The 12,284-nt window shown below is 53.1% G+C and overlaps 2 protein-coding genes across 3 annotated transcripts in view; both read left to right on the forward strand.

Moving 5' to 3' along the window:
• Positions 1-566: 566 nt before the first annotated feature.
• Positions 567-6,886, forward strand: Gtf2h4 (general transcription factor IIH subunit 4). Its single transcript, XM_028786457.1, has 14 exons — positions 567-754; positions 1,484-1,626; positions 2,360-2,464; positions 3,129-3,260; positions 3,530-3,626; positions 3,940-4,028; positions 4,213-4,324; positions 4,456-4,524; positions 4,684-4,767; positions 4,963-5,095; positions 5,277-5,407; positions 5,936-5,983; positions 6,110-6,188; positions 6,620-6,886. The coding sequence occupies exons 2-14, from the start codon at positions 1,487-1,489 to the stop codon at positions 6,790-6,792; spliced, it is 1,392 nt and encodes a 463-aa protein (XP_028642290.1). The 5' UTR covers positions 567-754; positions 1,484-1,486; the 3' UTR covers positions 6,793-6,886.
• Positions 6,887-7,055: 169 nt separating this feature from the next.
• Positions 7,056-12,284, forward strand: part of Vars2 (valyl-tRNA synthetase 2, mitochondrial) — an 11,519-nt gene continuing 6,290 nt past the window's right edge. The window contains exons 1-11 of one of the 2 annotated variants that reach the window (XM_028786427.1): positions 7,056-7,531; positions 7,659-7,740; positions 7,827-7,927; positions 8,405-8,526; positions 8,627-8,693; positions 8,788-8,885; positions 10,306-10,387; positions 10,523-10,642; positions 10,979-11,090; positions 11,593-11,681; positions 12,008-12,098. In XM_028786427.1, the coding sequence (XP_028642260.1) occupies positions 7,331-7,531; positions 7,659-7,740; positions 7,827-7,927; positions 8,405-8,526; positions 8,627-8,693; positions 8,788-8,885; positions 10,306-10,387; positions 10,523-10,642; positions 10,979-11,090; positions 11,593-11,681; positions 12,008-12,098 (1,165 nt within the window). In that variant the 5' untranslated portion in view covers positions 7,056-7,330. Of the gene's footprint in view, positions 7,539-7,658; positions 7,741-7,826; positions 7,928-8,404; positions 8,527-8,626; positions 8,694-8,787; positions 8,886-10,305; positions 10,388-10,522; positions 10,643-10,978; positions 11,091-11,592; positions 11,682-12,007; positions 12,099-12,284 lie in introns of both variants that reach the window. The other variant, XM_028786429.1, reaches the window with a different exon arrangement.

Raw genomic sequence — 12,284 nt, forward strand, 5'->3', positions numbered from 1 at the left:
ATTTTTAAAAGAAAGCTATCATTTGCCCTGATTTGATTTATGAATTTATCTTAGGCAAGACAAGAGAATGACATTAGCTAAGGTCAATTCCAGTTCTTGGGGAATCTGACCCCACACAGACATTTTGATTGATTGAACATGTAGTAGCTAAATAAGGGCAATTGTGTTGATCCTCGCCTCATGAAAATACTCTGCGCTGTGTATTATCTCAGTTTTGTGGTAAACAGCAGAGGTCAAGAAACCCAGTTTTGAGGTGTAAATCTAACATACCACCACTGAGCTGCTTTAGCGCGTCTCCAATAGGAGGCCCCGGAGCTCCCCAAGCCTGGGTGCCCCCTCCTGTCTTGGCCTGACAGAGATTCGCCTTAGCTGCAAAGGGGAGAGAGGAGCGGAACCAAATGGTCTGGCTTTGCGTGTTCCTAGGGACTCCCAATGAAAAGGCACCTTCTCTCGACCGGCCTTCTTGCGATGCCTTTCGGGAATTGTAGTCAGATCCTCCTCACAGTGCTCCAATGTAGGCTAGAAGAGGACTACAATTCCCAACATGCCATGCGACAGGCGAGTGCATTGCCTATTCTAACCCCCTTTACTTTTGGCACTTTTCTCTGTGCTTCCTTCTCTTTGGGCTGCTTTTTGGCTGGGTCCAGTCTGTGAAGTTCTTCGTGTTTCTCCCACCTTTTAGAATTCTCATCCTTTATTTCCAGGAGCCAATGCGAGACATTAGCTCTGATTAAGCGACGACTGGTGACCCGGGGTGCGCGAGGGGGATCCGAGTGGTGAGGGGGTATGAGAGAGAGTTGAGCGAGAAGTGGAGTGAAAGGAAAGCCGGAGAGAAGTGAGGATCTCAGAGGCGTGGGTCTCAGTGAGAGGGGTAAGGCTGGCTGGGGGTGGGGAAGGGATAGAAAGAAATTTAGGTTGGTAAGCATGGAGGCAGTTTATAGCGGTGTCCCCAGATTAGAGCTAAGGACTTGACAGATTTGGACTGATCTGACCAAGAGGGTGGACAAGAAAGAAGCCTAGGCTCAAACAAGCATCTTTGTCACTGCTTAGGTGAACTTGAGACGTCATTGATATGCAAAACACTTTTGCAAGTATGAAACAATACGTAATTCAGTCACTTTTCCACACCGGTGAGGATATGGATTTGGTCCTTAGGACCATACAGAAAAATGAGAATAATTCCACACCCTGGAGACTGTAGAAAGGCTGAACTTCCGGGCAGGTGTGGGATGAAAAGCCTGGTGGCCACTTGGGAGCACTTGGGAGGTGGAGGCAGATGGATCGGGTTCAAATCCATGCTTGGTTACATAGCAAGTTCAAGGCCATCTTGAGCCGCATGATGAAGAAGCAGAACACGAGGGGTTTGGGAGGAATAGATGATAAATGGCATCAGACAGGAAAGTACAGAGCGTAAATCTGATAGATCCGGAGTCAGTGATATAGGCCTGGGTCATTGGGGAGTTCTGACATTTGTCCCTCTCAGGTAATGGAGATCACCCCTTCGAGGGGTGGGCTGAACCGAGCACACCTGCAATGCAGGAATCTACAGGAATTCTTAGGAGGCCTGAGCCCTGGGGTGCTGGACCGATTGTATGGGCACCCTGCCACTTGTCTGGCTGTCTTCAGGTGAGGAGCCTTCAAACCAAGGGGGATGTTTGGAGAATGTAACAGGGGCCTGCAGACTGAAATTAGTTATCATGGGGAGAGGCTTAGCCCAGTGTGAGTATCAGGGAGTTAGACGTTACTCAAAAGTGTGTCAATCCAAAACAGAGGTTATGGGGGCAGCGGGACTGCTAAGGACGTGAGAGATAGCAAGAGATGTCTGAGAGGCAGATGGTTCAGGGTATCTGATCACATTGTGAGCTCCAAGATTATGAACCAGAAAAACCTTGTATTGTGGCTCAGCCCTCAGCACATCTCTTTTAGCCAGAGGCTAAAAAGTCAACCTAGGTCAAGACATGGAGCAACCACGTAAACAGAAATTAGCGATACTGAGTTGAAGGATATTTAAGACGGTATGGAGAAGGAGTGGGAGCTTTTTGTTTCTGGGATGTCGTTGGAGGAGGAAGGTCAGCTGGGTGCTTTCTCTGCCTCTCTGAGCAGTTGGGATTTTTGTTTTTTAAAACAACGGGCAGGGTGAGCTGTGGTGGCGCACGCCTTTGATCCCAGCACTTGGGAGGCAGAGGCAGGAGGATTTCTGAGTTCGAGGCCAGCCTGGTCTACAGAGTGAGTTCCAGGACAGCCAGAGCTACGCAGAGAAACCCTGTCTCGAAACAAACAAACAACTAAATGGGCAGGTGAGGACAGAGATGCAGGTGTGTGGTAGCTTCTGATAACATTTGGCCTTTTAACCTTACAGGGAGCTCCCTTCTTTGGCTAAGAACTGGGTGATGAGGATGCTATTTCTGGAGCAGCCTCTACCACAGGCTGCCGTGGCCCTGTGGGTGAAGAAAGAGTTCAGCAAGTGAGTCCTGTGCACAGCTGGTGCGAGCTTCCCAATAGCAACCTTTCTCAAATGGCTTTTGTTTGGAACACTTCCAGGGTGCACGCATAAGGAGCTAGGGGATCAGATCTAGGGCCTTTCAACAGACCCTGCCCTACTCAAGGAAAACCCTCCAGAATACACTTGCAGTGGTTCCCACTGTGGAGAGTTGTGATCTCTCTAACTAGCTGTATTAACTAGAACACAACAAACCAAACAAAAGGAAAAGGACAAAGAAAGAAAGGAAAAAAAAAAAAAAGCAGCCCTCCCCCAAGTTGGGAGGTAGAGACCGGAAACCAGAAATTCAAGGGTTACATTGTAAGTCTGATACATTGTAAGTTTTAGGCTGTCCCAGGCTTCACAGGACCTTTTCTGAAACAAAACAAACGTTGGTGGGTTTGGGGTGTGTGTGTGGGGGAAGGAATTAAAAAACAAAACGGAGAAACAAACAACAATTAAAACCGACAGGAGAAACAAACAACAATTAAAACCGACTAGGTTCTCCTTAGCATTGCAGTGCAGGTATCTGAGGTGAGAAACAGCTTCACTCTGCGACATTGTTACAAGGCCCACGCATTCAGAGGAGATCGTGGTGGCGCTCCCTTTTCTATTAGTGACATCCCTACGTAACTCTGCTCCTGTCCAGGGCTCAGGAGGAAAGTACGGGGCTGCTAAGTGGCCTCCGTATCTGGCATACCCAGCTGCTCCCCGGTGGACTCCAGGGCCTCATCTTGAACCCTGTCTTCCGCCAGAACCTCCGGATTGCCCTTCTGGGTGGGTACGTCATTCTTCTCTCTTCCTGAGCTAGGCCAGGGGAACTGCTTATTACACAGATGGGGGAGAAGCTCCTGAGAGAGGCCTCCCAGAACCTCTCCCCACCCCCACGCCTTCAAAAGCTCTTTCAAGAATACATTGGACCAGTTATGGATGTAGGGTGCAGAAAATGTCCCTCCCCCCCTTTTTTATAATGGTCCATGGTGTGAGGGTAAAAACCTAGGGAAGCAGGAAACAGACAGGGCTCCTTACTGCTGTCCATCCTGGCCACAGGGGTAAGGCCTGGTCTGATGACACAAGTCAGCTGGGACCAGACAAGCACGCCCGGGACGTCCCCTCATTGGACAAGTATGCCGAGGAGCGCTGGGAGGTGAGGAGCCGGCCTCTGCGGGCCTCCGCTGTGCGCCTGTTACCCCTGCGAGCTGAGGGGCTGTCCTCCGCTGTGCTCCCGATCCCTCTGGGATGTGAGGAGTGGGCCTCTGCTCCTCTTCCTGCAGGGAGGTGAGGAATGGGCCTCTGTGGGCCCCCGTAGACCTCCGCTGTGCGCTGGTTCCTCCTGGGAGGTAAGCAGCAGGCCTCTGCTGTGCTCCCGTTCCCTCTCGGTTGTGAGGAGCCGGCCTCCGCTGTGTGCCCATTTCCGGTAGCCCTGGAGATCCCAGTCTCCTGACCCTTTTCGTCTCTAGGTGGTCTTGCACTTCATGGTGGGCTCCCCCAGTGCAGCTGTCAGCCAGGACCTGGCTCAGCTCCTCAGCCAGGCCGGGCTTATGAAAAGGTGAGGAGGGCAGGCAGGGCATGGCCGCTCTCTGCTCGGCCATCTCTTTGGGTCTCAAATAAAGTGGGTGTCTGGGTTTAGGAGGGAGCGGAGAGAGTTGGCTGAGAGGAGAGGCCTAAGTGGGTATAAGCAGACACTGTAGCCTTTGCAAGCTGCTACCATCGTCAGCGCGCTCTGTCTCTAGCACTGAACCTGGAGAGCCACCCTGCATCACTTCCGCTGGCTTCCAGTTCCTGCTTCTGGACACGTCTGCACAGCTCTGGTACTTCATGCTGCAGTATCTGCAGACAGCCCAGGTGAGAGCCGGGGCCTAGGACAGACAGTGTGCTCACTCTGCTTAGGACCTACTGAGTACAGACCAGCCCACTGTGCTCCTTAACTCCCTCTTCCTGTCTCACCTCCTGTTGTTCTGCCATTTCCTCCTCAGAGTCGGGGCATGGATCTAGTGGAGATTCTCTCCTTCCTTTTCCAGCTCAGTTTCTCTACTCTTGGCAAGGTAAGTAGGGAGCTGGAGGTCAGGGAGGTAGGGAGAGGTTATGGAGGAAAACAGTAATGGCCACAGAACCACCTAAGAAGGCAAGAGAAGGAGGGGACATAGGGCTGGGTTGTGACCTGTGGATGTGTCGTAGTCCCCAGCTGGCTATTTCTTCACCAGGACTACTCTGTGGAGGGTATGAGTGATTCATTGTTGAACTTTCTACAACACCTGCGTGAGTTCGGGCTTGTTTTCCAGAGGAAGGTATGGACACCCAGCCACCTGCCCCTGGAATAGTAGGGTGTTTGAGGTGTAGCCGAAAGTCCTAGCCAGGACTGAGTGCTTGGGTCATTTGAGGGGGGAAGTTAAAGGCTGATGGTTTCATAGGAGGGCGTTGAATGTCTAACAGGAGGGTGGTTATCAGAAAGAGGACCCCCATCTTGCCCTGTGTTCTTCCAGAGGAAGTCCCGACGGTACTACCCCACACGCCTGGCCATCAACCTCTCATCTGGTGTCTCTGGGGCTGGGGGCACTGTGCACCAGCCAGGCTTCATTGTCGTGGAAACCAATTACCGACTGTATGCCTATACCGGTGAGTCTGGGTGGGGGTGGATGGGTAGGAAGTAGGGAGGGGAAGGACATAGGAGAAAATGGCCGCATTTACTGGGTGGTTTTTGTAGCTCCCCGGCATTTATTCCTATACTTGAGGGCGGGGCTAGAGGAAGGCGGGGCGGGGTAGCCTCCTCATTTCTCCTCCTTCATCCCTGGGTCAGAGTCGGAGCTGCAGATCGCTCTCATTGCTCTTTTCTCTGAGATGCTCTATCGATTCCCCAACATGGTGGTGGCACAAGTGACCCGAGAGAGCGTGCAGCAGGCCATTGCCAGCGGCATCACAGCTCAGCAGGTATCCCTACGTGGACTGGAGGTCAGGGAGGGGTTGTGCTTGTCCTGGGCGGCCAAGATATTCCTGTCACGGAAGCATAGCCTCAGGCCTGTCAGGAGAGATGGCGAGTCACCTGGGTACCTGGGAAGTCATGAAGCGGGAGGCAGTCTGGCTCTGAATCTCTTACTCCACTGTTCACGGCTGCCTTATCTCTGCGAGCCTTACTCTGCTCCCAGTAAACAGCAGTCCACCTCCTGGGGTGCTGGAAGACTAGATGTTAAGACACTTAGCTTAGAGCCTGCCGAGCAGTAAGTGCTCAAAATATGATAGCTAGTGCCATCTTAAAGAAAAACAAGGTGAGACCATGGAGAGAATAGATGCATCATGGAGTGGGTCACAGGTGTGACCAGTGGGAGGTGCACCTGGAAGTAACAGCCAAACAGGCATGGTTCCTGTCAGAGGCTTGTGGCTAGGAGAACACGGGAGATGCTGTTTCAGTGACATTAGGTGACCGTGCAGATGACTTTCTACATCCTTGTGTTTTCCTAGATAATCCATTTCCTAAGGACAAGAGCACACCCAGTGATGCTCAAACAGGTATGGGTGGGTACTGAGACTCTGGAGGCTGGCAGCCTGGGCACCTAGCTGCGAGCGGATGGATGAGAAACCAGAGACTGCTTTGGGCATCTGCCCTGGTCCTATAGCTTCACCCTTGTCCTTCAGACTCCTGTGCTGCCCCCCACCATAACAGACCAGATTCGGCTGTGGGAGCTGGAAAGGGACAGACTCCGGTTCACTGAAGGTGAGTGTCTTCTGCTGACCTAACCTCGGGCATTGGCTAAAGAGGTAAGGCTGGCAATTTCGCCACGATAAACGCAAAAGGGTTTGTGCGTTTCATATCTGTTTCCCCATAGGGAAGGAGAGGAAAACTGATCTTTTGATACATTGGTAGCAGGAAATATGTCCCAAATCGATGCAGTTTGGATTAATTAAGCTAGGTGGAGGGATAAGAGGCAGGGTATTCAGTCTTCTAAGTGGGTTTGCATGGTTTTTCTTTTGGATTCTGTTGTCTTTTCGAGTGTCTGGATGCCACGGGTGTTAAGGTGTTAACAGTCGACTATCCGTAGAAACTTAGTCCTAAGAACTGTGGCCTGCAGCCCCTGCCTGCATGCTGCTCGGAGGGGCCGAGACCACTGCAACCCCTCACCTCCTGCCTGTCCCACCCGACCCCAGGCGTCCTGTATAACCAGTTCCTGTCGCAAGTGGACTTTGAACTGCTGCTGGCCCACGCGCGGGAGCTGGGCGTGCTCGTGTTCGAGAACTCGGCCAAGCGGCTGATGGTGGTGACGCCAGCGGGGCACAGCGACGTCAAGCGCTTTTGGAAGCGGCAGAAGCACAGCTCCTGAGGCGACCCCGGGCGGGCAGCTTTCTAACTCAGGTGTATTTTGTTTACACACCGGGACATTTCTTGTTTAATAAAATTATGGAAAAAAAAAAAAAGCTATGCGGCTGCTGACGCCTGCTTGCGTTTCCCCATCCAACGCGGTGATACCCGCTTCAACACAGTCCCAGAAGCGAGTCTTCTACGCATGCGCCCGCGTAGCCCCGCCCACCCATGCGCGCGCACCTCGGCGGTGCTCCTATCGGCTCTGAGTTCGCCGCGGCGTTCGGGATCGAGTCGCATGGTCCAGGTTCAGGGGGTGTCCCTGGTTTCCGAACCCCAACCTTCGTGTCCGCGTCGGTGCCCGGTGACGGGCAGAGCGCCCCCCCTTCCCCTGAAGCCCTGGTTGCAGTGACTCGAGAATGCTGTCCACACCGTGCGGCTCGCCCCTAGGCGGAAGGACGTAGAGTGAGAGGGTCCTGCGGATGGGAGCGAAGGGTTGTGACCTCCAGCACCCCATGACCTCCTAGTAGCTGACCTCCATCCTTTCCCAAACACTCCCCATGCCTCACTTACCTCTGGCCTCTTTCCGGCCACCGGTCTGGGGGCTGAGGCCCTCATGGGGTCTCTCCAGGTCCCAGGCACTTTGTACACAGCCGGAGCCTCACGGCTCCCCCGTCTCTCGGAGAAACCGCGAAGCCAAACAGAAGCGCCTGCGGGAGAAGCAGGCGGCCCTGGAGGCTGGGCTGGCTGAGAAGAGCAAGGTCAGGGGTCAGTCCTTGGGTCTCCTAAGACTTGGGAAGGGACTGAAGGAGACTGGCGCTGGGATCCATGACTGTGGTGTACTGTGAATTGCAACCTCCTCCACACACCTCTGTTGCCTCCCTGCAGATACCTGCAGTGCCCACTAAGGCCTGGAGTCACAAGGAAGTAGTATTGTATGAAATCCCCACCGGGCCAGGCGAAAAGAAAGGTAAAGGGTAGGGAATATTTTGCGATGTTGTTGCTCTTTGGTCTGCTAACATGCAATTGAGTCGTGGATCTCTCGTGCTCCCACAGATGTTTCTGGGCCCCTGCCTCCTGCTTACAGCCCCCAATATGTCGAAGCGGCCTGGTACCAGTGGTGGGTGCGAGAGGGCTTCTTCAAACCAGAGTATCAGGTCAGTGCGCGGTAGAGGGACAGAGTGAGTGGCCCTTCAACTTCGGCTAACTTCACAGCTGATCTTTATTTCTTTTGGCCGCTGGCTTTCCTTTTGCTTTCCCCATGTTGAAGGATTTCCCTTGTATTATTATTATTTTTGTTTTGTTTTTCGAGACTGGGTTTCTCTGTGTAGCCCTGGCTGGCCTGGAACTCACTCTGTAGACCAGGCTGGCCTCGAACTCAGAAATCCGCCTGCCTCTGCCTCCCGATTATTATTATTATTATATTTTGAGACAGGGTTTCTAGGTGTAGTCCTGGCCGTCCTGGAACTCTATAGACGAGGCTGGCCTCAAACCCAGAGATCCACCTGCCTCTCTCTACGTGTGCGCCACTACACCTGGCCTCCTTGTTCCTTTGGCCCCAAGGCACCAGAGGGTGCTGTTCTCCTAGGCAACATCCAGTTCCCTCTGGCTTCTGACTTCCTCATTCCTTCCAGGCAAGGCTGCCCCAAGCTACAGGGGAGACCTTTTCCATGTGTATCCCACCTCCCAACGTCACGGGCTCCCTGCACATCGGCCATGCGCTCACGGTGGCGATCCAGGATGCACTTGTGCGCTGGTGAGAGACGACGGGCCCGCGGCAGTTCCTGAAGGGAAGGTTGGAAGTGCTGGGCTGAGGATAAGGGAGCTCAGGGGTCCCCATGGTGTTTCCGTGGCAGGCACCGGATGCGTGGGGATCGCGTGCTGTGGATCCCCGGGTCAGATCACGCAGGAATCGCTACACAGGTGGGTCTTGCGCCGCCTCTCTCTCCTCTGCTTGGTTGAAAGTGCTGTCTCTGTGCCGCTGACTAGCTTTCGTTTACACCGGATCCCACTTCAGGCCGTGGTGGAGAAACAGCTGTGGAAGGAGCAGAGGGTGCGGAGACACGAGCTGAGCCGGGAAGACTTCCTCAGGGCCGCGTGGCAGTGGAAACAGGAGTACGATGGCGGGGCGTGGGTGACTGGCCGAGGCTTTGTTTGTCCGCACTACTTCTGACTCGTAGGATTCGGCTCTTCCTGCCTCATGCAGAGGGACTGACGGATGGGGTGTCTGAGCCAAGAGTGTGTGTGTGTGTCAGAATGTACATGTTTGTCTGTATACTTTGTTCACATTAGAATGCACACTCGTGTGTACTATGCTCATGTTAAAATGCACACACTTGTGTGTGTGTGCTATGCTCACCTTAGAATGGCACACACCTGTGTACTATGCTCATGTTAGGATGCACACACTTGTGTGTGTGTGCTATGTTCACATTAGAATGGGACACACCCGTGTACTATGCTCATGTTAGAATGCACACATTTGTGTGTGTGTACTATGCTCATGTTGTGTGTGTGTGCTATGCTCACCTTAGAATGGCACACACCTGTGTACTATGCTCATGTTAGGATGCACACACTTGTGTGTGTGTGCTATGTTCACATTAGAATGGGACACACCTGTGTACTATGCTCATGTTAGAATGCACACATTTGTGTGTGTGTACTATGCTCATGTTGTGTGTGTGTGCTATGCTCACCTTAGAATGGCACACACCTGTGTACTAAGCTCATGTTAGAATGCACACTCATGTGTACTATGCTCATGTTAGAATGCACACATTTGCGTGTGTGTACTATGCTCACGTTAGGTTACACACATTTGTGTGTATATGAAAGGATATATACAAATGTGTGTGTTTGTCAACCTTGTCTTGTTTTCCCTTGGACTTCATCACTTCTCCCACCCCAGCCCCTATATCTGTGGTCACGTTCTTCCCCTACACACACACACACACACACACACACATTTTTCACAAAGTGGCTGCTCCTGCTAGGTGTGTACAAGCCGTGGCTGATGGGCCTCTTGTGTGGATTGTAAACTTAAAACATTTTGAGGACTTTTTGTGGATTCCTTCCTTCCTTCCTTCCTTCCTTCCTTCCTTCCTTCCTTCCTTCCTCTTTCTTCCTTTCTTTCTCTTTCTTTTTCTTTTTTTTTTACTGCATAATTCTCAAATGTGAGCTTTTTACATGGCAGTGACATGTTTCAGTGCTATGCAGAATGTATGTATGTATGTATATGCATGTTTGTGCTCACAACCCATGGGCTACACCTTAGACATCACTGGTTGTAGCCCAAGACTGTCATCCATCCTGTGTGTCTCAGAGAAGCCAAAGGTTTAGATGCCCCTGCAGAGACCTTTCTGTGTCATTTAAAGCCATAGGAAGCCCCACCCCAGGTGTGTGGTTCTGTCTCCATCAGCGGGGTCAGTGCCACCTGTACTTTATTTCCTCTGGTACCTGGCATTGGCGAGCACCCATGGTTAGTGCTGGGAGGTGCCCTGGTCATATTTACTGACAGGAATCTCTGGTGCAGGAAAGGAGGGGAGATCTATGAGCAGCTCTGCGCCTTGGGCGCCTCTCTGGACTGGGATCGAGAATGTTTCACCATGGATGCCGTGAGTTCACGTCACAGTCCCTGTGGGTTTGGGGAGGGTGCCAGAGACCATGTGGGAAGTGTTGGGAGAGGGATGAGGGAGTCCCTTGGTTCAGCCGAGGGAGGATGTCAGGTGTGGACACTCAGATCATTCCAGGGCTCCTCAGCAGCCGTGACGGAAGCTTTCGTGCGACTCTATGACTCGGGATTGTTGTACCGGAGCCGCCAGCTCGTCAACTGGTCATGTACTTTGAGATCGGCCATCTCAGACATTGAGGTGAGGGAGAGGAAAAAAGACAGGCTGACGGACCGAGGTCCTTGCCGCCTCTGGCAGTGTCTGTGATTGATTTTCTCACATTCTAATCACTCTGCTTCTTCACCTGCCAATCAAAGGGTGACATGATGACCTGTAGGGACAGTGTAAGAGTCAGAATTCTTGCAGTGCTCAGAAGAGTGAGCAGCCACGGCTTGTGAGCTCCGTGGCTTTACTCTGGAAGACGGCTCCTGGGCCCTCTGGGTGGGAGGGCAGGGAAGCAGGATGGAGAGCTGTAGGAATCCTGGATGTGAGCACCACAAAAAGACTGCTCTCTCTCCTGCCTCCTCAACCCTCCAGGTGGAAAGCCGGCCCCTGCCTGGCCGCACGGTGCTGCAGCTGCCCGACTGCCCAACCCCTGTGACTTTTGGGCTCCTTGCTTCTGTTGCTTTCCCTGTGGATGGAGAGCCTGGTGAGTGAGGTCCTGAGAGTTGCCCTCTTCTCTCTGCTTCCCGTTTTCTTGAGTGCATGAGGTTTCCGGGACCCCTGGTAGGTTTGCACTGTAGTGGGTACTTACTCTGGGGGAGGAAAAGGCATGCGACCCTCTTCTTTGGGAGCCTAGTGTGACTCTGTGAGGTCTTCCACTAAGAGGTGAAAGATCAGTTCTGAGCTACTGACGGTGTACCTGTGGTCACAGCATTTGGGGGCAGAGGTGGGAGGATTCCAAGTTCAAGGCTTACCTGGTCTACATAGAAAGTTCCAAGCCAGCCCCTTCTTTGTAAAACAATGCAGACGATTAGTTCTAAAGTGTAGCTTGTAAGCGCTCCAGATAGTTCAGAGCAGGGAAGGAGTCAGGATGCTCCCCCTATCCTCCCTTCCCTCCTCCTTCCTGCTGCAGCTCCCCCTGCCTCCCCTGTGTGGGGGAGAGGGAGTGGGGTGATAGCTGACCTCAGCGCTTGAATGCTTGTCTCCAGACACAGAGATTGTGGTGGGAACCACCAGGCCAGAGACCCTGCCTGGAGACGTGGCTGTGGCCGTTCACCCAGACGACCCGAGATACACGGTGAGCAGGGTCTGCCTGCACCAGGCCCTCCCACCCCACAGGGCCCCCTTCTTGTTAGACGCTTCGGAGACCCCTCCTCTCACCCCTGTGGTGGCTCTAACTAACCACGGCCTCCAGACTGAACGCAGCTGCTGCCCTTCTGTGTCTCAGCCACACTAGTTGGCTTATGTTTCCTATGGCTGCCTTCCTGGCTCACTCGGAAGTCTGATGCTGGGTCTTGCTCTAACCCCTGCCTTGTGCTTGCTACCTCTTGCTCTAGGGTGGTCACGGCCCAAACCCTCTGTCCCATACTCCTGCCTGTTCCTAACTGCCCATCTTCTCTTTAGCATTTACATGGGCGACAGCTCCGTCACCCTTTGACAGGACAGCTTCTCCCCCTCATCACAGACACCACTGTTCAGCCACATGTGGGCACAGGTGTGTGGAAGTCAGGGGTCCAGGGAGGGAGGGAAGGGAACAGGAGGAGGAGAATGTGAGAGCTGGAGGTAGGGATGATGGAGGCAGGAGGGGATGGGGCCTGGGATGTGGTAGGGATGATGGAGGCAGGAGGGGATGGGGCCTGGGATGTGGGGATGATAGAGGCAGGAGGGGATGGGGCCTGGG

This window comes from Grammomys surdaster, unplaced genomic scaffold (genome assembly GCF_004785775.1).
Source record: "Grammomys surdaster isolate TR1022 unplaced genomic scaffold, NIH_TR_1.0 125504, whole genome shotgun sequence".
In the NCBI taxonomy this organism is placed as follows: Eukaryota; Metazoa; Chordata; class Mammalia; order Rodentia; family Muridae; genus Grammomys; species Grammomys surdaster.